This window comes from Pelmatolapia mariae, linkage group LG13 (assembly GCF_036321145.2).
Source record: "Pelmatolapia mariae isolate MD_Pm_ZW linkage group LG13, Pm_UMD_F_2, whole genome shotgun sequence".
Classification (NCBI taxonomy): domain Eukaryota; kingdom Metazoa; phylum Chordata; class Actinopteri; order Cichliformes; family Cichlidae; genus Pelmatolapia; species Pelmatolapia mariae.
The window spans coordinates 1,632,687-1,654,590 of record NC_086238.1 but is presented as its reverse complement, the minus strand read 5'-3'; the positions used below and the strand labels follow the sequence as shown (position 1 = coordinate 1,654,590).

The window sequence follows — 21,904 nt, the reverse complement described above, 5'->3', positions numbered from 1 at the left end:
TGCATTATTATAACCTTTATTTTACCAGGATGTCTTTTACTAGAGAGACCTGGCCCAGGCAGTAACTTTACAGGTTCACCCTCTTTCACACATCTTTAACTGAACTTGCTAACTTAACAAATCTGCTATTGAGGGAGGCACTCAGGTGAAAGCTGTAAATCTTCAGCAGCCAGGCGGCGCCTGAGTCGGAGCTTTGTCCGACCTTTTTACGTCCGCTCTCAGTGAGAGGGTACATGCTTCAGCTCTAAATTAAACATGCATGATTCAGCGGGGTGGCTGAGAGGTGCGTTCTCCTGCAGGAGGGCCTGGTTAAGGGGCTCTGTGTGTGTGGGGGGGGTATCCATTTTTCCCCTTTCTCAATAGGTCGATTCAGTCAGCATGTAATCTGACCAGACTGAGCAGAAAATGGAGAGCAGTGCCTCTGACACAGAGAGCAGTGTGCTGGGAGAAGAGGAGTGTCCCTGGAGGCTGTTATGAAACACTGAAACACTCCGGTAACGTACAGCTCCCAATTAAACTCAGTTATACAACACTATGAAAGACTTTAATATTACTCACAGTAGATTCCCCGACAATGGTCACAACTAACGCAAAGCTCGTTTAGAAAATAACTTTTCTTCCTACATCCCCCTGAAAGGCCGCTTGAACATGTGGTTTACTGTTTATTGAAATTAACATAAATGAACTGAAGGATTAAGTGCTGCAGAAATAATGTAGGATCAGATCCAAATAATCACACCAACTCCTCTCCTCCAGCACACAGACATCTCTGTTTGCCGGCCAGTCGCCAGCACTGTAACTACCCTCAGATTTCACACTGAACCCCTTTCAGAAGCCCCTCAGCTCTGGTTCACAGAAGCACATGGCTGCATGAAGTCAAGCTTGTCTCTGGAGGATGATACGCATGCTGTGTAAGACTGGAAATTGGCAGAGGTAAATCCACCCCCACCCCCGTGAATCATCTGATTTTTTTGCCATGCTCTATAGTAAAGTAAGAAACATCAAGACAACACAAACCCTCAATACACAGAGCAAATGTCTGTATTACATCAGGCTACACATCACTTCCTACTCGGTCTACTCTGATGTCTGAGCCACATCATGAGTGCTGGTGTGGCTGCAGAAGCAGAAGGCAACACCCAGCTGTTCCTAAATCTGTGCCACACTAACAATTTCATATGAAAGAAGGAGCTCTCAGTAATTATCCACACTGATGGACTGAATCTGCAACTTTAGTAAGAAAGTTTTAAAATAACCAGTGTTGTCAAAAGTGTTCCTTCTGCCTCAACTGAACCACCATTTATTATCAAATTAAATTTCTATGAATAGGTTCTTGTGCCTGAAAGTCACAACTGAGGTTTGACTTCAGGCTTTCCAGGAATACACATTGTTGCAACACTATTGTTACCGGTGTCAGGGCTGCCGTACAGCAAAATATTGCATTACTGCAATGAGGGGCGGTCCTGGTAGATTTTCACTTCACAAAATAATAATTCAAATTGAACAAAATGTAACCAAAAACGTCACTTTAAAATTTTACTAGCTGCTAGGGAATTATTATTATCTTCTTCATCTTATTTAAATTTTGATATTGCAGTAATCTCAGTATTTTACGTGCTTCTGCACAGCAAACAGATAAATCAAATATTGCACATCCACAAGGAAAATGTTAGTTTCTATTGTAAGACAACCTTAGTCTGCTAACACTTTACTGTTAAATGGTATTACATTGGCAATTAGCCTACATACAATCCGTTTGTGAGGTAGTGTAGCTTCGTTGCTTGTGGGATATATAAACACGTCTCACAAAATATCTTTCAATCAAGGCTTTTAGAGTGGAGCTTTTCAAGAGCTTTTGTACCTCTATCTGCTGCACAGTGAGGTCCAGGAAGGTGTTCTCGTTACGGACGCTGATCAGGCTCTTGGGGCCCTTACATCCCATGCTGGTACCCAGGCCTCCATTCAGCTTCACCACCACCAGTTTGTTCAAGCTGTTGGCCACATTGTCCGGCAGGCCTCGAGCGGCAATCTTATCATACGGCTGAATCTGGAGGAGAGAAAGGAGATGGCTGCAGGTCAGGGAAAAAAGCAAACAAACAAAAATAAAGCAAATAAATTCTTTTAATTCTGATTCTGAAAGTGCTTACAACTGCACAGCCTCTGCATCCCACGTCTCACAGATCACCTGTGACTGACCTACCTTTCTCGTTCTTTTAGATTTTTCGGCTTTTGTGCAAGGAAACTGATAGTCTTAAGTTCTTTACAGAAGCAAAACAGAGACATTAACAGCTTTGAGCGTGGGCTGACTAATTACCAGCTGAGCAATGAAACGGGCTGACGTGATACGGAAATGTGAAAATGTCAGAAATTGTTAACTTGATCTGCAGCAAACTGCTTTTGGGAAATGTGCATACAATACAAACAGACATTCTGCAACTGCTTCTCGAGCGAATGGTGCAGAAAATAGTCATTAACAAGGCTTGATACACAACACAGCAAGTTTATATATACAGTACACAGCAGTTCTGTTGATTTATTGGAGTATGGTGTGTAAATGTACATTAGAGGATCAGCAATGCAGTTCTCACATCAGCGTATCTACCTAACTGCTTTCACTGTCTCCCACAGATGATGATGATATAAATATATTGTGTCAGCCAGGAACATGTAAACCTGCAGTTCACCCCTTTTCCCACCATTATTTCTTCTTAACTTTCATCAAGAAGCTAAAGAAGCTAAATTTTAACCATATGTCACGATATTTTGCAATGTTCCAATGTGATTGATCCCGTCTGTGTTTAAGTCATGTTCTGTGCAGTTTTATCATACGATTAATGCGTCAGCACTGATAAGACCGGATGTGATCCTGCCTCCTCTTCCTGCTAAAATAACAGAGTAGCTGATCAGTGATAGTGGACAAACAGCAGACCTCCTGCTGGAAACAGTCTCTCTGGTGTTTATCCCCTTTGCTCGCCACACACAGAGGATGAGGTTACAAAACACAACACACAAAAATGATGCAGCTGCTACCCGCTCTCCGTCCTTCACAGAGACGGGCATCGTAAAGGACAAATGGATGGCTAGAGGCGGTAAAATGTGTTTACTGACTTGCATTAAAGGAATGGAGATGATTATTGTGCATAACAGCGCAGACAGAAGAAATCCCCGCAAGTATTGGGTATCAAAAAAGTCCAGGAGGGAAGGAAGAGAGGCTGTTGGCGTGAGGTTATTTACAACGAGTGAAATGTTTTCAGTCGATTTCCCCATCCTATCCCTGTACCCCCGGAGGGAAATGTCTCCCACACGCTGATGTTCATTTCCCTTTCTGGAGAAAACAGATGGGGGTTACTTTTACTTTTGACTCCTGCGTGTGTGTTGATTCCAGCTACAGCCAGTCAAGTTAAAACCCCATTTGGTGACCAGGGAACATCTCACTGACCACTGACTGAGAAATATGCTGAATTTGCTCTTCACCATTTCCTCTAACTGAAAAGCTGCTGTCAGAGGCAGCGGTGAACACCTAAAAGAAATCTGCAGAGTATTATATCGACTGCAATGAGCCCACTGTTCGATTACAATTATGAGGGCGTCAGCAGGATTTGTCATGTTACACAGTTAAATTATGGTTTTCACGACATGTTAGCATGAGTAGAAGGAGAAAGACATTTTCACACTACACTGAGATTACTAAGCACAGTGGAAGCGCAACACTACTGTCACTAGGAGACAATTGGAAAATATTTTTCCAGTTGTTGTTGACTTGGCTGCAGTAGTTGGAAAATCACAGGGCTTTCTGGATGTGTCATTGTCATAATTAAAAAAACAAAAACAAAAACAACACATATCAGATCTAAATTTGGCAAAAATAAAAAATTGTGGTTTGTAGGTAAATATTCTTGTGTACGTCCGGACAGTTTCCAGCACGGCTGCTCTTTTCAGACCAGTGGAAGTTTCATTCTGTCCCTGTTTTTTGGTGCCTTTGCAAAGTGGAAGGACTTGCAGAAAGCCAAAGGATGGCACAACTGCGTGCACTAAAATTCGGATCATTTCGGTTGAATGTTGCCTCAGAATGTTATATAAGAACTCCATGTTTACAAATTTTGCCCCCTTGGGAGATGAACTCTCTGTGCAAAACCTTGTTAATGTGAAAGAAAAGGATAAACATGCCCTTGGTCACATTCCTGACCTGATGTGCTGCCTCCAGGCTTGGCAGCTATGGACTCTTCAAAAGAAAACCGCCAGGTCTTATAACCAACAGAGATCCTGAACACACAAAAGTAAGGTCAGTTCTAAAGAGAAGTTCATATTTGCTCTCTGAGCAAGTGTAACAAGTCCAAAGATGTATGAGAACGTAACCTAACAGCAAATATCTGATTTTTATGAGGGGACTCTCAGCATTTTGCACACACTTTCCACGTCTGTTGGTTAGTGGGCTCACTGATTCCTTTAATACTGAGCTTACACACACACTGAATCTTACAGAAAAACACACACAAGCCATTAACTGTAAAATAAATTTGTAGTTTACAAATGGTAGAATTGCTAATCTTCTGACATCAGTTCACTTTTAACAAACAATGGGATACCACAAGGCTCAGTCCTCGGTCCACTATAATTAACTAACAATCACTTTAAAACAGATAAACAATATTTTATGTAGAAGACAGAGTCTTTTGAGCACACGTTCACTCTAAAACTCAACTACATCCAGATTAGAGTGCACCTTTAGCTATCGCTCTAAAAACTAAACCTTAGATAGCTGTAACACAAATTTGGCCATTTTCTGTTAATACCGTTAATGCATTAGGTAGCAGTGAAGTTTAAGCTGTGTAATGTGAAAAGACAGAAATGTTACTTTTAAACCTCACGTGATACAATGGAATTAACTGTGTGTGTAATCCTGATATCAGTGCTTATGGAGACATCCAGTAAACTGCAGTTAAAATAACAGGAAGTAATTTACACATCACTGCATTTCACTACCAGAGAACTAAAGTTTAACAGGTAACAGGCCTGTTAAGTGTTGATACTCTACAAACAAATACAAACGTGCCGTTGCGCTGTGTTAAGATTTTGACTGATAAAAATGGGCCTATCGCCATCAATTCCTAATACCTATTTTTATTATTAGGATTCTATTACAGCTGCTTTCCGTGACTTGCAGCTCAGTTTTATAAGGCTTAAATATCTTCTGCTGGGCCTTGGTGTGGCCGCTGATCTGTATGAAACAAGCTGTCATTCTTTTTAAGCCAGCTATCATTTTGACTGGCTGCTCATCGCAAACACAAGATTTGAACAGTAGTAGTTTGTGCTAGAAATGGTCCAATGAGGGTTATCTACTCTTATATAAAGAGCCAAAAGTTGAGCTTGATCTTTTTGAAAACTAGATAGGTACTACTAAGAACTACTTACAAATATGCTCACCTCATTATGTTGAACTTTTATATATAGGACAGAATATAAAAGAAAAGCACAGCATGTCCCTTTTAAAAAGGATGGCTATAAACTGTGAATTAATTATATATGATGTGTGATACTAAAATTAACCTGTGCATTGACATATTACTAATAATCTGATGTAGTGAAATATCTACATTTACGGGGAGAAATGAAATGGGGACAATCACTCGTCTTCCTTTTAGAAAAAGTTCAAAGAAAACAATACAAACATCCCCAGACTTGAAATTACTTTCAGCTGTTACTGAGTCAGAGTTGTGCATTTTTCCATCAAGTAGTTTAAACATTTGTATTTTTCCATTCTCCCATCATTCAAAGTTTCTCTTTTTTTATACAAATTAAAACTCACCACTGCCATTTATGCATAAAGATATTCAAGATGTTCCAAGCCACAAACATTTTCTACAGAAAACAAACCTCAGGATCACAACAATGCACGAAATAATCCGCAACCTCATCTCATCTTTTACAAACTGCACGCACACAAAACAATATGACCTTTTACAGCTCCAGTGCTGTGTGCCATCAAATCTCCCCACAGCACTGAGTCTGACATTTTTATCCAGCATTTTTATTACCGTCAGCAAATAATCTTGAAGATGAGATTTAAACGCTCAGCCCAAGGGGGGTAAGCGGTGCAAAGTTCACAAGTTTGTCCTTGTAGAAATGCTGAAAATGTTTCATACATGTGAATGTCCATGCTGGGAAGAGACTCAAGGGGTAACAATTAAGGTGACAAACAGTCTATTTAGTTTATTTTTGAAAAAGAAAAGAAAAAAAGAAAAGAGAAAAGAAAAGAAAAGAAACTTCCACAATAGCGTTGTTTTGTTTTTGGATGGCTTGTCTCTCTGTCATGTTTTTGCAAGTCCAGCATGTCTGAAGCACTAATAATCACACCTCCAGGTTGGAGTGAACAGAAGTTAGCCAACCAGCACTGAAGAAGAAGATTTAATTCACTAAACTGCCACATTAATAAAGCTGAATAATAATGATATACACTTAGATACATTTATATGTAATAGATGACTTTCTTGCCATATATTGAGTATTGCAGTAATTCAAGTGCTTCCTTTGGCTGTAGTTTTTAAGAAACTTAAGCTAACCATGTGTCCTCTTATTTCAGTTTCTCTCTGTCTCGTATGCATATATCATCTCCACAGTCTCATTACAGCCCGTCACTGTCACGACTTTGATTTCATTTTACGTTCTCCGTTTCCAATTCTTGCCTCATCACTTTTCTCTCCCAAACTATCATCTCTCTGTCTCCGTCTTTCTTTATGTAATCCTTCTCTTTCTGTGAAGCCACATCCTTTTGCTCCTTATTCCTATTTTCCTGCCCTACTCTCCATCTTTAATCTTCTCTCTCTGTGTCTGCAGCTTCTGAGATCGTTAAGGACAAAAAAAAGAAGGAAAAGGCAGCTAAGAACTGAAAGTAAAAGCATGACAGAGAAAGAGAGAGATCCTGCTTTGTCTGTTTACCTTAGTGAAAGATAAAGTAACATCATCATTTACTTATCATATATAAAAACATATCACACAGAGACAAACCAAACTGGCTTATCCTGTACTACTTCTATAGGGAAAAAAAGTATTTCCTAAGAAGTAGCCAAATGTTTTTACTTTGTTTGTTTAGCTTGCAGAGTGGTGTAACTGCTGACAGTGAGAAACAGAGTCTGTGGTAAGAAAGATCAGGTTGTGTTCTTTGAGCTACTGTACCGAAAAACACTTTCCAGAGTTCTGTTTATTCCATTTATTTTGTGACACCTGATGAACATAAAAGCACGCATGAAACTACTGGAATTTTAAAAATGTTATAGAAAAATCACTGTTTAAACACAGCTCATGAGTAGTAACCAATGTTTTAATAAATCCTTTGCAAGGTTTTGTTAATCCATTTATATATGGCTCATAAGCTAATAATAAATGGATAATAAAATTCCTGCACAAGATAAGTGCTCCAACTGTCCGACCAGTCAAAGATACTTTTAATTTTTTGGCTACCAAAAAGTGGTGATAATCAGAATGATCTGCAATAGTTTGCATTAAAAATGCCATGCCTCCACACATCTTCTCCTACTTATCCAATTCAGGGACATATTGGAGGCTGGAGCATAGGGCAGGCTGCTGGTCTGATGCTGGGCTAACACAAAGAGACAGCCATTCAGGCATAGCTTTACATCTACAGCCAATTCATCAGACATCTTTGTCTTTGGACTGCAGAAGCAAGCTGGAGAGAACGTGCAAACTCCACAAATAGTTTCATACTCGAGAAATTAGCATCAACACGGCACTAATCACTGCACCACCACGCTGCCCACCCATTAAAAATACATTAAAATAATATCAGATTCAAATGTGGCTGAATCTGTTTGACTATACTTTTACTTTGGCATGTAACAGTTGTTCACGGAGGAAGTGAGCAACTTCTGAGATGCGGTTCAGGTAAATTATTTCATAACTTATGGCACAGATCTGCGTGGGTGTACAACTATGCACTCTTTAAAATGAGTGCAGTGCGCCATAACCTCAAAATGAGAGGAAACAACAGGAAGAGATTACTGTGGGTCGCTAATCCAACTATAAAGACAAAAAAAACAATATACCAATAATCCAATAATAACCAATAATACTAATCCTCTAAAACCCACCCTCAAATTAACAATCCAACAGAGGAATGATAGGACGGTTGACTTTTGAAAAGATTTCCTAACCCTCCTTCCTAGTTTAATAACAGTTTGACTGATCTGTAAAACAGCAGTTAATAATTCACAAAACACTAATAAAAAAAATCATAAGTTATTACTTAGCCCACTCAAAAGGAATGGTACAGAAAGTAGAGGAAGCTATAAATACATATTTTGGGAGGGTTTTTTTTGTCAAATGCTGAATAGTTTTATTCACACTGAAAATTTATCATTATTTAAAATGAACTTAGCTTGTGTCCACAATTACAGATTTCAAGGAAATTACAAGGAGAAAGCAGGTGACAGGCGCGAACCTATGACGCACAAGAAAGTCTATAAAGGAAACACTTGGGAAGCTTCAGTAACTAATTCTTTTGTTATACCTGTGTGACCTGCTCTGGAATTCATCAAACTAATGTGGTGGAACAGGACAAGTAACTTTGCACGATTACGTGTGTCAGTCAAACACAAGAAATGAGAAAAAACTGTAGAAATGAACGGCAATGCATTGACAAACTTTACCACAAACTTCACAAACAAAGTCCACATGAGAAACTGACACATGGCTTCATAGCTGATATGCGGTGACGGACTGCAATGTGAGGAATGCACACATGTACGTTTCATGAGTCCCTTAGGTATTTAAGCTGTGAGGCAGCTAATTTAAGCAAGCTGGTGTAGATGTGGTATAAATGAAAACAATCTGCACAAAATACTTTAGTGTCCAAATTCAACATTCGATTTATTCCATATTTTATGACATTTGTTTTTCTTTACTGAACAATGAAGAGGCGAGTACAAAGAGTACAAAGATGTGGTAGGAGAGCAGGGTGTGACACAGAGCGCGGATGTTGTGGCTTTCTGGTAAAGGGTGTAATCATTAGCTATGGTTACATTCAAGACATGTGGTTCTCCATTTTTACAGTTTAAACTGGATGACTGCAGCAACACTTAAAAACAGAGACCTTCAATTTCTATACAAACTAGTGTTTATTATTAGTTTTGTAAATGGCTTAAGGTAAAAAAAAAAATAAAAATAAAACAAATCAAGACACATAATAGGACAAGGACATACTTACATGCAATTCTTCAGATGCTCTTTGCTGCATCATAACCACTATTACTGAGAATATTTATTGCTCTTTGGTAGATGCAGGCAAGGGTGCAATCTTCTCAGTTCAACATGGAAAATAAGTTTAAATGGTAAAAATATCCCAATTAGTTACTAATGCCAGTAGATTTCCACTAGTCACAGTAGCACAACTGTCACTAAAGTATTATAAACATGCCTTCAACTCACAATAAGACCAGCACAACTATGTGTTTTTATGCCTTAGTGACATCTTAACAGTTAAAGGTACTTTTGACTGTTCCCTTTATTTCCCAAGGGATTGTCACAGTGGATCTGCATATTTGAGTTGGCAAATTTTATACAGGATGCCCTTCCTGTCTATATACCCGGGCTTGGTAACACTGTTGTCCCAAAAAGTGATTCCCAATGTTTGCATTAACCTTTAACTTCCAGTATCCTTGTTTAACTTTGTAAATACACAGTAAACAACAGGACTTACAAAAAGGTTTTATATATAGAATAAAGAAACGACCTGTTGTACAAATATGCTTATGGCTAAATTATAAAGCAATCAAACTTTTTTTTGCCTAAACACATTTATAGAGCTGCTATGATATGTTTTGCAATTTTTCCTGCCCTCTTGGCCAGAACTCGGAAATGACCTATAATCTTTTCTGACAGATTATAGGTCAACAAGTCATTTACCAAAGTTCAAATACCAGTAATCCTTTTTTGGCACAACACCAGCACCAGAACACTAGATTGTGACACCCTGCTAGGCTAAATGTGTCAAATTGAGGTGAACACGTTGCTGCTGACATTGATGCTTTTGTAAATGAGCATCTAATCCAATTAATTAATCATTTAAATTTTCTTTTTTCTTCCCCTGTGTTTCACAAGGTCTGATGTTTTGCCTTAATATGTCTGTTCAATCTCATCTTACAGCTCAACAATTCATTACTGCAGTGTTTTCATTTCTGTTATTAGTCAGACTTTCCACTCCATCAAAAGAGAGAGAGAGATTAACTTCCACAGAGTTTCAAAGAGAACGCAGACTGAAAGCCAACTCTCAGACTCATCTGATTCTGCAGATCCATTTGCTCACTGGCTACACTCAGATGCTGCTCCTAACTGCTCAACAACAGCTCTCCGAAAATGCAGTGTTTAAATTTCAAAGATCCCCCTTTTGAGATTAAACTGAACTTCAATCTTGCACTATTAAGTTAACACAAAAACATGTAAACGCAGCACTGGGGAAACTGGAGGGGAGCACTGAAGGCATCCATTGAAGCTCTACAAAGTGGGCTTTTTCTCAGCGAAAGAGAAACAAACTCTAGACACCCTGACAGTTTCACACTTTGACTATGTAAAGTGACTGATGCACACTAGCGCCATGATGACTGAGTCCTCTGGCTGGTGTGGTTGGTTTGTTTGGTTTCCTGCTAAGACGACAGTGTAGAGTTAGAGGTGTAAATGTTAACAAAAATTAATAGGTATTTTAAAGTCCCCTGTTAAAACGATATGTGCTCAATAAAGGGCACTAGGTGTAGTTAGATAGAAATTACCCATGTCATTGATCACAGAGTGGTAGAAAAGAGAAGCTGGTCAACTTCATCTGTAGTTTTATCCACAGTTGCTTAAGAAGACAGTAGAAAGAGGCTGACTACTGCAATCCATGAGGGGGCCTTCAGGATACAAACAAACAGCTCAGAAATGTGGGTGTTATCCTTGCAAAGTCTACAATGGTCCATTACCATTTCTTTAGAATCATTCTAATAAGATAACCCTGTGTCTAAAAATGTTAACAGTCACCAAGATTACATTATAGTGGATCTTACTGTAATGGCTTTACTGTAATGGAATAAAGTAAAGCCAGGAGTACTGCATTGGTGTTCGTTTGTAGAAAGAAGGATTACAAACAGACAAGCAAACTATGGAGGTGCACTTATAGATTGTATAAAACAGACGTAGACACCACACTGGCACACACTGGGATGATATAGCTCTGCTTTCCCACAACCACTACAATCAAGCAGATGCAGGATTAGATCATGATGCTAACAAACACCCGATCACAAGTAGGCCCCAACATCCTATATGATGGACAATAAGAAAATTACAAGAATTAATGTAACCAGTTCCGAGTCAGTCATACTTGGAGGAAATGCCCTGGAATAGTGAAGTCATCTTGGAAGTATCATTACCAAGCAGTGGTCCAGATTTAGATGTCAAAGCATGGAATCAAGACTTTCTACAGCTCAAGAACTGCTGGAGGCCCCGAGTGCCGTTACAAAGAACAAAAATCCGACTTTTCAGTTTCAACAGCAAGGCTTTGCCTTCATTTGTGGATGACACATGGAAGAGAACAAAGACTATCCTCGAAGTGTAGAAAGACGAGACCCCACCAAAAAAAATGCGTGGTACTTGGAGCTAGCTAGAGGCAAAGGCACAGCACAAAGGACTCTAAAGGTCTTGTGTTGCTGGCCCATGAAGGGTTAATGAAAGGAAAAATGATTCAGGTTTCCACCATGTTAGTTTTTTGAACACAAAGTCACTACGCTTTTTAAGACAAGACGGGGAAGCCAATGTTAGCAAGCTACAAAAATTTCACTCATAAAAACTGAAACACAAACTTCTACATCTAGCACGTGTGTCTTCATCTCCTTGGAGCTGTTATGAAGAAACCAAAGCTGGTTCTAGTACCAGGCTGTAACATGGGTGTGTTGTTGGCTTCATTTCATGGCTGTAGTGGTTCCTGCTTGGCAGCAAAACCAACAAAGAGTTGACACCATTTGCCTGTTGACTGCTGATTGGCTGAAAAATTGGAGCCCGCCACAAAAAAAAAACAGAGCAACAAAGATCACAGGAGCATACCAGAAACGCAAAAACTGGTTACAGTTGACAGTTTTGTTTTTTTCACTTCACAGTAGAGACATTTTTCACTATTATGCCTAATCTGGAACAACAAACCAACCAACCACACAAAAAAAAAAAAGCAACATTACTGGTTGATCCACATATTTCACAGTGTTCCCCGGTGCTAGTTGACAACACCTAAGCACTTTCTATGCAGCAGCCTGCAAGCGTACAGAGAAGTTTAACAGGAAAAGAAAACCTATTCTGTGTAATCGTGTAATCTGAAACCACCCACTTTGAATTTTGGTCACTCAATCATCCAAAAATACACTCTGTTTACAGACTTGGATTATTCTATACATTAATTTTGTGTTTTGTGTGTGGTGTTCATTTCATTGTTGAGTAAATATGTTTGTAAAATGATGTGATATTTAGAATACCCATATATCATTCCTTATACTTCTATATGTTGTCAGTATAAACAATGGCAATAAGAAACAGTTTTAAATAGCTCTGAATGACATTATTATCACTTTGACCTTGAGTCGAATCTATCTGACCTTGAATGTGTGTGCATGTGGTTAATTGTGACATGATATTTCCAATCCTTATATAGAACTTTCTATAAGTTGACGATACACGCCACAAGAATCACAGGTTTTAAGTCACAAGGATTACTGTCAATTAATCATTATGTGGACCTTAAACACATTAGTGGATGTAAGCCAAATTTGAATGGATTGTTAAGATGCTTCCACTCTACGCCCCTACAAGGTTCTATCAAAATTCACTCAAAACCTTTTGAGCCATCCTGTTTACAGACAGAGTGACACACATGCAAAAGCTACCAAAAACATAACCTTGGTGGAGGTGAAAATAATAGCTGATGAGAACCACACATCTGTTTTCTCTCTCTTTGTTGACTCTAACAAAGGTTTTCATTGGTGCAGGAACTCCTTAGGTCATTGTAAATCCTGAGGCAAGCTGAATTTCTAGTTTGTCCAGAGTGTAAAAGTAATTTTCTAAGCGGAGCATTTTTAGGCAAACAAACTAATACAATCGTCTATTCTTGCCATTGCTCATCCAACAGCTCTGAAGCTGCTGAGTAATGTTAGTCACACATCAGACTTGCACAGTGCAGACAGATTCTTGAAGCACTAAAACAAACTTTATTACCGATGGTGTTAGGCGTTGTTAGGAAAACGTCGCTGTGCAGAAATATAAATGCAGGTTCCTCATTAGGTTTAACGACACCAACGCGCTGGTATTAAAACTTGCAAAACACCAACTGTTTTTTTTCCCCACAATCACAGTGAATGACGAATATCTGGGATTGAAACGAGTGATGCTTTCACAAGTTGAAAAGATGAACTTATCACTGCAATCTTTTGGTATCACTTAAACTCACAACTAGTGAATCCATCACCAAAATCGTATTTCATCATTTCACTTGTACTTTCAGTGGTAAGGATAAAATCAAATCGAATCCGACAACCCACCAATTAGAAGTTATTTTATTCTGTATTCAATATCAGCTACTTTTTTAATATATGACATATCTACCATTGCTGTGGGTTCGAATGCCCCCTTCTGCAAGGAAAATAGATGCTTTAATATTTTAAACAAAGACAAATCACATGTTATATAAGTGGTGCAAATCCAGAGTCAACACAGACAAACATACAATTAACCGCTAAAAACAAAAAAAGAAGGCTTACAGAGTCTTCTGGAGGTCGCTGTATCTTGATCCACTCCACTGATGGTCCCTTCACCTGCAGAAATCTATGGAAGAGATTCTTGAAGCCCTCAAAGTCTTTCTTGGATACCTGAAAAACAAAGATGTTACCTTAAACTAAGGCTGAGGTTTGCAAAGTGGTTTCTAGAAAGACATGAAAATGTTGAAAATCACTTCTGAAATTGCCTCAGTTATTTCAGAGTATTATCGCTTTGAGGGCAGAAGAGAAGCTGCACGCCTTGGAAAAATGGTTTGACTGAAACCACTATACTTAATTTTACAGGCATTTTACCGTTTCTTTAAATGGGGCTGGTGTCTTGAATTTAAAAACTTCCATTCATCAAAGTCATACTGGAAAGCTTTAAATATAAAAGATGAGTTTGAGAATTCGCGATACAATATTGTAGACATCTGTATTGCAATTTCGGTCTCAGTTTCATGGATTGTTACACACATTAAGCAGTGTGCTTCAAAGGCCCCATACCTCTCATATAAAAAGGATAATTATTGTTCTATGCAAATTTATGGGTGTGAACTTCATTTAAAAACTGTTTATTTCTTTCCTGTGGGTGATTTAGCATATTCTTTAAGCACAACAGTATAGTGCAAAACTGCAGCAAAGGACCTTTTTTATATTTCCACATTTGAAGCCTTAATCTGTATTTGTTTTAACCATATAGTTATTATATTTTTAACCATCCTGTTGGACAACATCTCCCACTCCATGCAGGAGACTCTGACAGCACTGAGCAGCTCCTTCAGTGGCAGGCTGCAGCACCCACGATGTGGGACGGAGAGATTTCGCAGGTCTTTCCTCCCCACTGCTGTCAGACTGTACAACAAAGACTTTTGCAGCTGATCAAACATACACAAACCCACACATGTGCAATAAGACTAAGTGCAATACTCTTTTCTGACAAAGTTGTATTTTTACTCAGTTGCATATAGAATGTGCATTCTATTTTTATCCTATTGTATATTTTATTCTATTTTATTCTACTGTATATAGTATTTTATTTTATTCTGTACAGTTGTGTACAGTATATTATTCGTATTGTATTCTAATTTTTGCTATATAACTTTTGCACTGTCCACTTCCTGCTGTGACAAAACAAATTTCCCACGTGTGGGACTAATAAAGGTTATCTTATCTTATTTTATCTTATCTTATCTTAACACAGACAAACAAAATAACCAAAGTTCCAAGGTCCCCAAAAATATTTAAACACTCTTTTTGTCCCTGAATAAACATTAATTGTTTTACTTGAAGATTTGATACAATTTGTCTAGTCCACTGTGACTATATGAAATTTGTTTTGAACTTCTCTTCAGAAACCATTTTATACACAACTTTAACAGATGTGCACACAAACAGATGAAACAGCATCTGGACATCAAAGACAAGAATGATGTATTTATACATTCTAAAATTCACCAGCTAGTGGGAATAATAATAAAGTATATCTTATTTTAAAAAGTGGAATCTACAGTACAATTACTTCATGTCAGCCACAAATAGCTGGTTGGATTTATTGAAATTAAATTGAAATTTTTGTTTGCTTTTACACAAAATATTTGGATTTGTACAGTCCAGACTTTGTCATATGCCATGTAGCTTTGTGCTTTTTCTTCTTTTAATTAAAAAAAAAAAAGAAAAAGAAAAGGAAAAGTCCCATTTATGGGTGATGAAAAAAAGTTAAACACCCAATGTGGAGCAAATAACACTTAAGCAAATAACAGTTTAGATGGCCGTCACTGTCTGGACTTTCACACTGGTATCCAATTACACTGGAGACCTTCAAAGTTCAATGAGTAACCCACTGTGTGTATGTGTGCACATGGCGTTTTACACGTATAAGTTACAGCAAGTACAAAAGCGATTCCTGTTAATACATTTGAAAGTGTGTGGGAATTACTGCTCACACCTGCATGTGACAGACTTCTCACCTCTTTACTCTGAGTGTTTTATTCCCTGATTGCTTGCAGTTAAACAAGGTTTGGTTAATGCCTGAAAGAGTTTACTGCTAAACACTGCGTGTTTATTTCCAGTTTTGTCCCAAGCTTTATGCTAGTTTAAAGCCAAAGAAATCTCACAGAGGAAAGACGAGTCTGTAGAGTGTTAATGCTGCCATTTTAATTTGGATTTTAGTCTTAAGTTTTTATTACGTTGGTGCTGTGGGCTGAAAAGAGCTCACTCTCAAGTTCATTTAGGGCTACTGAGAAAATTTACCTAGTCTCTTAGGGCCTGCACCCCTCTGCTGACGTATTATGTCTGAATAAAACCAGACAAAATGGGCTAATGTTGCTTAAGAAGCTTGGCTGCTAAAATGTTATGAGACATGTAGGTGGAACCCTTTTTGGCAATGTGCTCCAGTATGTGTCACTTTTTGTGTTTTCCCAGCATTGTGACCCCACCACCCTCTGAATCACAACCAGATGGTCAGAGAGGGAGGGAGAAAGACAGCGAAGCAGACAGTTAGTGTACCTCTCGCTCAGCCCCTGTGGTGGTGTCCAGCAGCTTCTCCAGCTCATCGTGCATGGAGCTCTCCAGTTGCTGCCGCATCATTTCCTGGAACTGAGCCATCCCTCCGTTAGCCACACCTTTACTCAGACCTAAACACGAAAGACGGTGAGATACGGAGTGAGACGGGAGACAGTTTTAACGTGTTTGATTTGTATCATATGCTCAATCCTCAGAGTGAAACATTTCTCGATTTTTTGCTGATTTTATTCATTGTTTATTTTTGTGTGTGATAAAATTACATCTGATTACGCAACATAGAAACATAAACAAATTCCTGTAAGGTTTTTCCTGGCTCAAAATGGTCTTTTATGGAAGTAACTATATATCAAACCACAACTGGTCCACAAAAATGGATTACGTGCTTGAATAAATAAAATTCCACTTAAAAAAAAAACAAAAAAACCCCCGGCTGAATATATTATTTCAGTTCTTACCTCTTTTGTAGCCAGTTAAAAACCCCACCTTAATGTGCAGAAAAGAAAAGTCCATCTAAAGCGTAACTGGCCAATCAAATCAAGAGGTTGAATGCCCTTTGCCACTGATTCTGTTTATAGTTTTTAATGGACAGAATTTCTACATGTAGCCAGACGGCTTCCATTTTGGTGGTAGCTACAGTATGAAGATGTAAGCCTGCAAGCACTGCATAGCACCCACAGACCACCAGTGGGTGCTTGAGAAGCCCATATTAAGGATATCGCCTCTCTCTGACATCGTACAGATCCAACAGTAAAAGAAAAAAATAGTCTGAAGCGTTTGAGCACTTATAGCTTTTAACTCACTTGCATATAAACTCAGGTTTGTAAAGTTACATCTGAACAAATCACAAGAGTTCTGGAATGATGTCCTTTCAGAGGATGATGCCAAAGTGGAAATGTCTGGACATAATGCGCAGCCCCACTTTTGCTAAAATGCACAACTTGCCTCCATAAACACCTCATACCAACTGCGAAGAACAGGGGGTGATGAATTGGGCTTGTTTTGCACCAAGGATCTCTATAGCACATGGACACCTTGTATTCCTTGAGTTGTCAATGAATACAACCAGACTGAAATGCTGTGGCAGAAACTTCACGGAGCTTTACATAAACATATGCCCACAAACCTAAAAAAAACTAAAATACAACCACAATGAGTGAGAATGTGAGAATCTGATAAAGTCATAAAAAATTTACTTCAACTTATTGTGGCTAAAGATGCAAGCTACTGAATAATGAGGGGTACTTTTTCCCTCCCACAGGATCTCAGAGTCCTGTGAAAACTTTTTTCACATGACTGTGTGTGACAGAAAATAAATAAAAACCAAACAAAGAGACTTTGTTGCTTTGTACATTATTATTATTTTTTTACTTGCAGTCATTTTAGACCAAATGATTTTATCCTCAGTTTAATCAACAGCAGCCCTGATCTCAATGGAAACATCTGAGTGACTGATGTACAAAGAAGTAAACACAGGCTCTTATATCATTATTGTAGCATGAGCACACTCCAGTCTTTGAGTCAACAGCCATCTGTGTCGTATGATAAAAGCAATGACATTTAAGAGGAGGGCTGTCATGCTTCTAGTAAGAGTTGACGTAAAAGGGTTGAGGTATACTTAAAGAGTCACTGTAGCACCCGTTATTCCAAGCAGCGACACCCTCGTGATTACGTTAGCTTGTGTCTAGCAATCTGTTCCATAGATAAGTAAACAATACTAAAAAAACAAAATCTTGGACAGCTGTGAGAGGTATTTGTCTCAAGCAGAGTTTTAATGTAACTTCCTTGCATCACAGGAAAAAAATGACAGCTAGCTAATTACATATAAAGTTACAGCAGATCACTGTAGATAGTTATGAAAACAGTTTTTTAACAGTAACATGCCCAACACAGGTTCTATGTTGTTGGTATCTTAAATCAACTTAATCTATGGCTAATTTATCTCTAAAATGACAGTTTATGTTGTATGTTTATGTTAAGAAATGATTATCAAATATCAGTCCATCTGTTAGCATCGAGCACAAGGTAAACAATCGCTCTGCATGTGCCAACAAAACCATTAAATACTGACCAGTTAAAAAGCTTTGATTAAATAAAAAAGACAAGGCAATTATACCTGCTAGCACAGCAATTTTCATCCTAATTGTTGTTTTGGTCCATTAGTAGAAGCAGTTAAACATGTTCACTGCTTGTTAAGCAAAATGTGACACACAGACCTGAGAGTTTATAAGGAAGGTTTGGAAAAGGTAAATATGACAACAGAAACTAACTTTTCCAAAAACAAAAAGCAAGAATAAAGATCTGAAGTTATTAAAAAACCTACATGAACTGTAACTCAAATATAATGAATGACAATGACAAAAATAATAATTTTCACCGAGACCGCCTTGATAGTACCATTTATTGTTATTACTTAAAAAATGAAAAGCATACGAGTATATAAAGACGTTAGAAATCATTAACCTGCTGTGAGATGTAACACATTAATTCCTGATATCCTGCCTTTCAAACTTTTTATTGCCAATTTCCCAAGTAGCGCTGCAACTAACTGTAAGTGATCTTACAACACAACAATCAACTGCACCTGGCACAGAAACAAAAATGACTACAGGAAACTGAACTTTGAAGCCAAATGACAAATACTACGGCATACTGTAACAGCAGTAGCAAAGGGAAACAGTTTAACACCATTTAAAGATTTACGAAATCAGGTGTTAGTGTTACTGTGGACAAAATCACTCTCACTTTTCAACAAGAAACAGGAAAAGCGGATTCAGCCATGTGTAACTACTCTAAGTCATGGGAAGTATTGCAGCATTAACCAACCAGTTAATTATAGCATTTTAGAAGCAAAAACCTATGTAAAATGTCCCAATGAGGTGTTCGAGTCACCACATGTCACCAGAACAATGATACCAATGATGAAAAAAAAATCCCAACTGTGATTATAAGTGCTATAAAGCAGTTCAAGGTTGTGTGTTCATGTTAAGTAGGAGGAATTGAATGAAACCAGTGAGTAAACTAGTAAACTGTGAGCAGACCAAGAAGACCTTGCTTACAGACAGATTACTGATAATCTACTAAAGATTATGTAAAGAAAACTCTTAAGGCCTCATTTTTCACATGAAGGCATCAGTTAACAATTACTCACAGTTATTAATGCATTCATTTATTGACTTAAACATACATTTATCATACTATTGCATATTTTATCACAGTGGGGCTACTCTACTATAGTGGTGAAGATTATTTAATATGATTACTAAAAGGCTTAGGAATAATAGTAGATTTATGAAATTAAAAAAATTAACTTTTCTTATTAGTCAAATGAATAATGGTGAACTGAACTAAACCTGTAACAGTCTGGCAAAGAGTGGATTTTTATTTATTTTTTTAATAATCAGTGATTAAAGTTAAAATGTGATAAATCACACTTTCCCATATGCGGGGGAAAGTTAAAGTTGATGTAAATAATGTTCTGAAATGAACAGGAAAAAACACATAGATCATTAAAAAAACAAACATAATCCTTTAAGCCTCCCTCTCCTAGAGTCACAATTGTAGTAAAATGCCTCCCCTGAGATCACTTACCTTCGACATAAAGTGCCATGGTTAAGCTGCCAAGTAGTGTTTAAAATAACAGCGAGTGGACACGCTTTAAGTTTTGTATCCCAGAAAAAACAAGATGTCATTGAACAAACATCCGGTAAATGGATTTAAAAATATATATAATAATAATAATAATAAAAGTTTCCTTGAGGTATCCTTCAATCATCCGACTGGTCATTCATTAACTGGTGCCCAAGCCTTTTAAATCCATCCAGCGTTGAAGCTTTAAAGGATAAGACGCTGTGCCTACGAGTAAAACAAGGACACATTCATCCGACCACACTTATCTCTCTGGACACCAGCCAAGTGGTCCTCCCCTCAACGTGAAGTTTGATGCAATGTAACCAGCTCTTTTACTGCTCGTAGCGCCTGTATTTCTCCCCCTGCCCCAACCCTGCAACCACGTCACAAATCCTTACTGTGTCTCACAACCTCTGGACACTTCTTTACTACAGCGCCTCGCCCCCTACCCCTCGAGCGCTTTCATTTTATCACCTTATGGCTGCCACGGGGATTTTTAAAGTCAACTAACACACACGCCGTCAATAATTAACCGGCGAGATGTTCACACATACACAAAGACACACCCGGGCACACACGTACAGTCACGCTGTCTGTATGACCTGCTGCCTGCGGAAATGAATGAGTGACTGAGTGATGAACAGACAGAGATGAACGCCATGCCCTTCACAAACAAGCCACACGCAAGGAGACAACTATAATCAACAACGGTGCCGTGAACGTAACACCGGAGGAAGAGGAACGACCTTTTTCAGCTGAAAAATGTCAAAAAGAAAACCCGGACGTAGCGCCTCAACACCAGCCGCGTGTGGAGTCCTACCGATGGGTAATGTAGAGAGGGAAACACGTCATATACACACACATATGAAGCCATTTTCTTACTGTAGAATACTGGCGGAAGAAATGTCGTTGGGGTCGGCCTGGTCCTGCAGGTCTGGAGGACCACAGAGATCCAGCAGAGGAGACAGCGGGGTACACAAAAATATGTATGTGTTTTATTTACACCTTAATTCAAGCCGCTTCTGCTGCCCTTCGACATCGCTGACTGGGTGTTAAAAAAAAGCACAGGATGTATAAAAAAGGTGCAGAAGTTAAAAAGGTGATCGGATAGTTTTTGAAGATATTTTACACTCCAGTGCCATTCTAGGCAGCGACGAATCGGAACGCCGAGGAAGGATGGGAGCCAATGAAAAAAGCTGTTTTTGTGTGCGTGATTTTAACAGCCAATAGGATTCTGCAACGTGCGATGTTGGTTTCTGGCAATGTCTGATTGAAGATAGCTCAAAATATTGAAAATAAGTGATAGCAATAAAAAGAAGTAACGTGTTCACATTGACATTGACATGTGTGACATCTATGAAACACCGGCGAATGATTTTTTTCATGTAAATTTAATGTAAAGATTAAAACGAGTACTTTAACTGGGATTACCAAAATGAAACGGTTGATATGGGAGCGGTCACTGTTTTTGGTATATTTGCCCCGTTTAACGCTTATCCTCAGTGGTCCACTGTGAATTTATTAATTGCACATGTTACATAATAACTCTTCATACTGTAACTGACTAAAAAATAAAACAGGAAATGCTGCCCCTGCCTGGTGAAACTGTGTCATTTCACTGTACGTGAATCACTACTTTACTTACTGTCCCCCAAGTACCTGCTTTACCTGGGCTGCACACTGCAAGGAACAAGGTATAATCTCTGTAATGGAATGATGGTTGCATAAATTACAATATGTTTAAAATAGTTCCCACCATAAACAAGATAACAGTTTCCACGCTACTTTGCATGCCACTGTCATGGCAAGCTACAGTCTTTCCACACTCATTTTAACTGTACTACTCTGACGGTAGTCTTTGGGTTTCAGTGGATCTCCTGTGAGCCACATGTGTCAAGTCTTAATAAGCTAACTGTATATTTTATCAGGACCCCATCTGTCCTGACTCCATCACAATCAGGTTGTGCCTA

General features: G+C 38.5%; 1 protein-coding gene across 2 annotated transcripts in view; it reads right to left on the bottom strand.

The window, feature by feature from the left end:
* ugp2b (UDP-glucose pyrophosphorylase 2b) overlaps positions 1–21,280 on the bottom strand; it is a 39,577-nt gene extending 18,297 nt beyond the window's left edge. The window contains exons 1-4 of one of the 2 annotated variants that reach the window (XM_063491658.2): positions 20,817–21,280; positions 16,290–16,417; positions 13,788–13,895; positions 1,862–2,047 (exon numbers count right to left, since the gene is read on the bottom strand). In XM_063491658.2, coding sequence (XP_063347728.1) covers positions 1,862–2,047; positions 13,788–13,895; positions 16,290–16,388 — 393 coding nt within the window. In that variant the 5' untranslated portion in view covers positions 16,389–16,417; positions 20,817–21,280. Of the gene's footprint in view, positions 1–1,861; positions 2,048–13,787; positions 13,896–16,289; positions 16,418–19,895; positions 20,252–20,816 lie in introns of those variants that run through there. The other variant, XM_063491657.1, reaches the window with a different exon arrangement.
* Between the last annotated feature and the right edge of the window lie 624 nt (positions 21,281–21,904).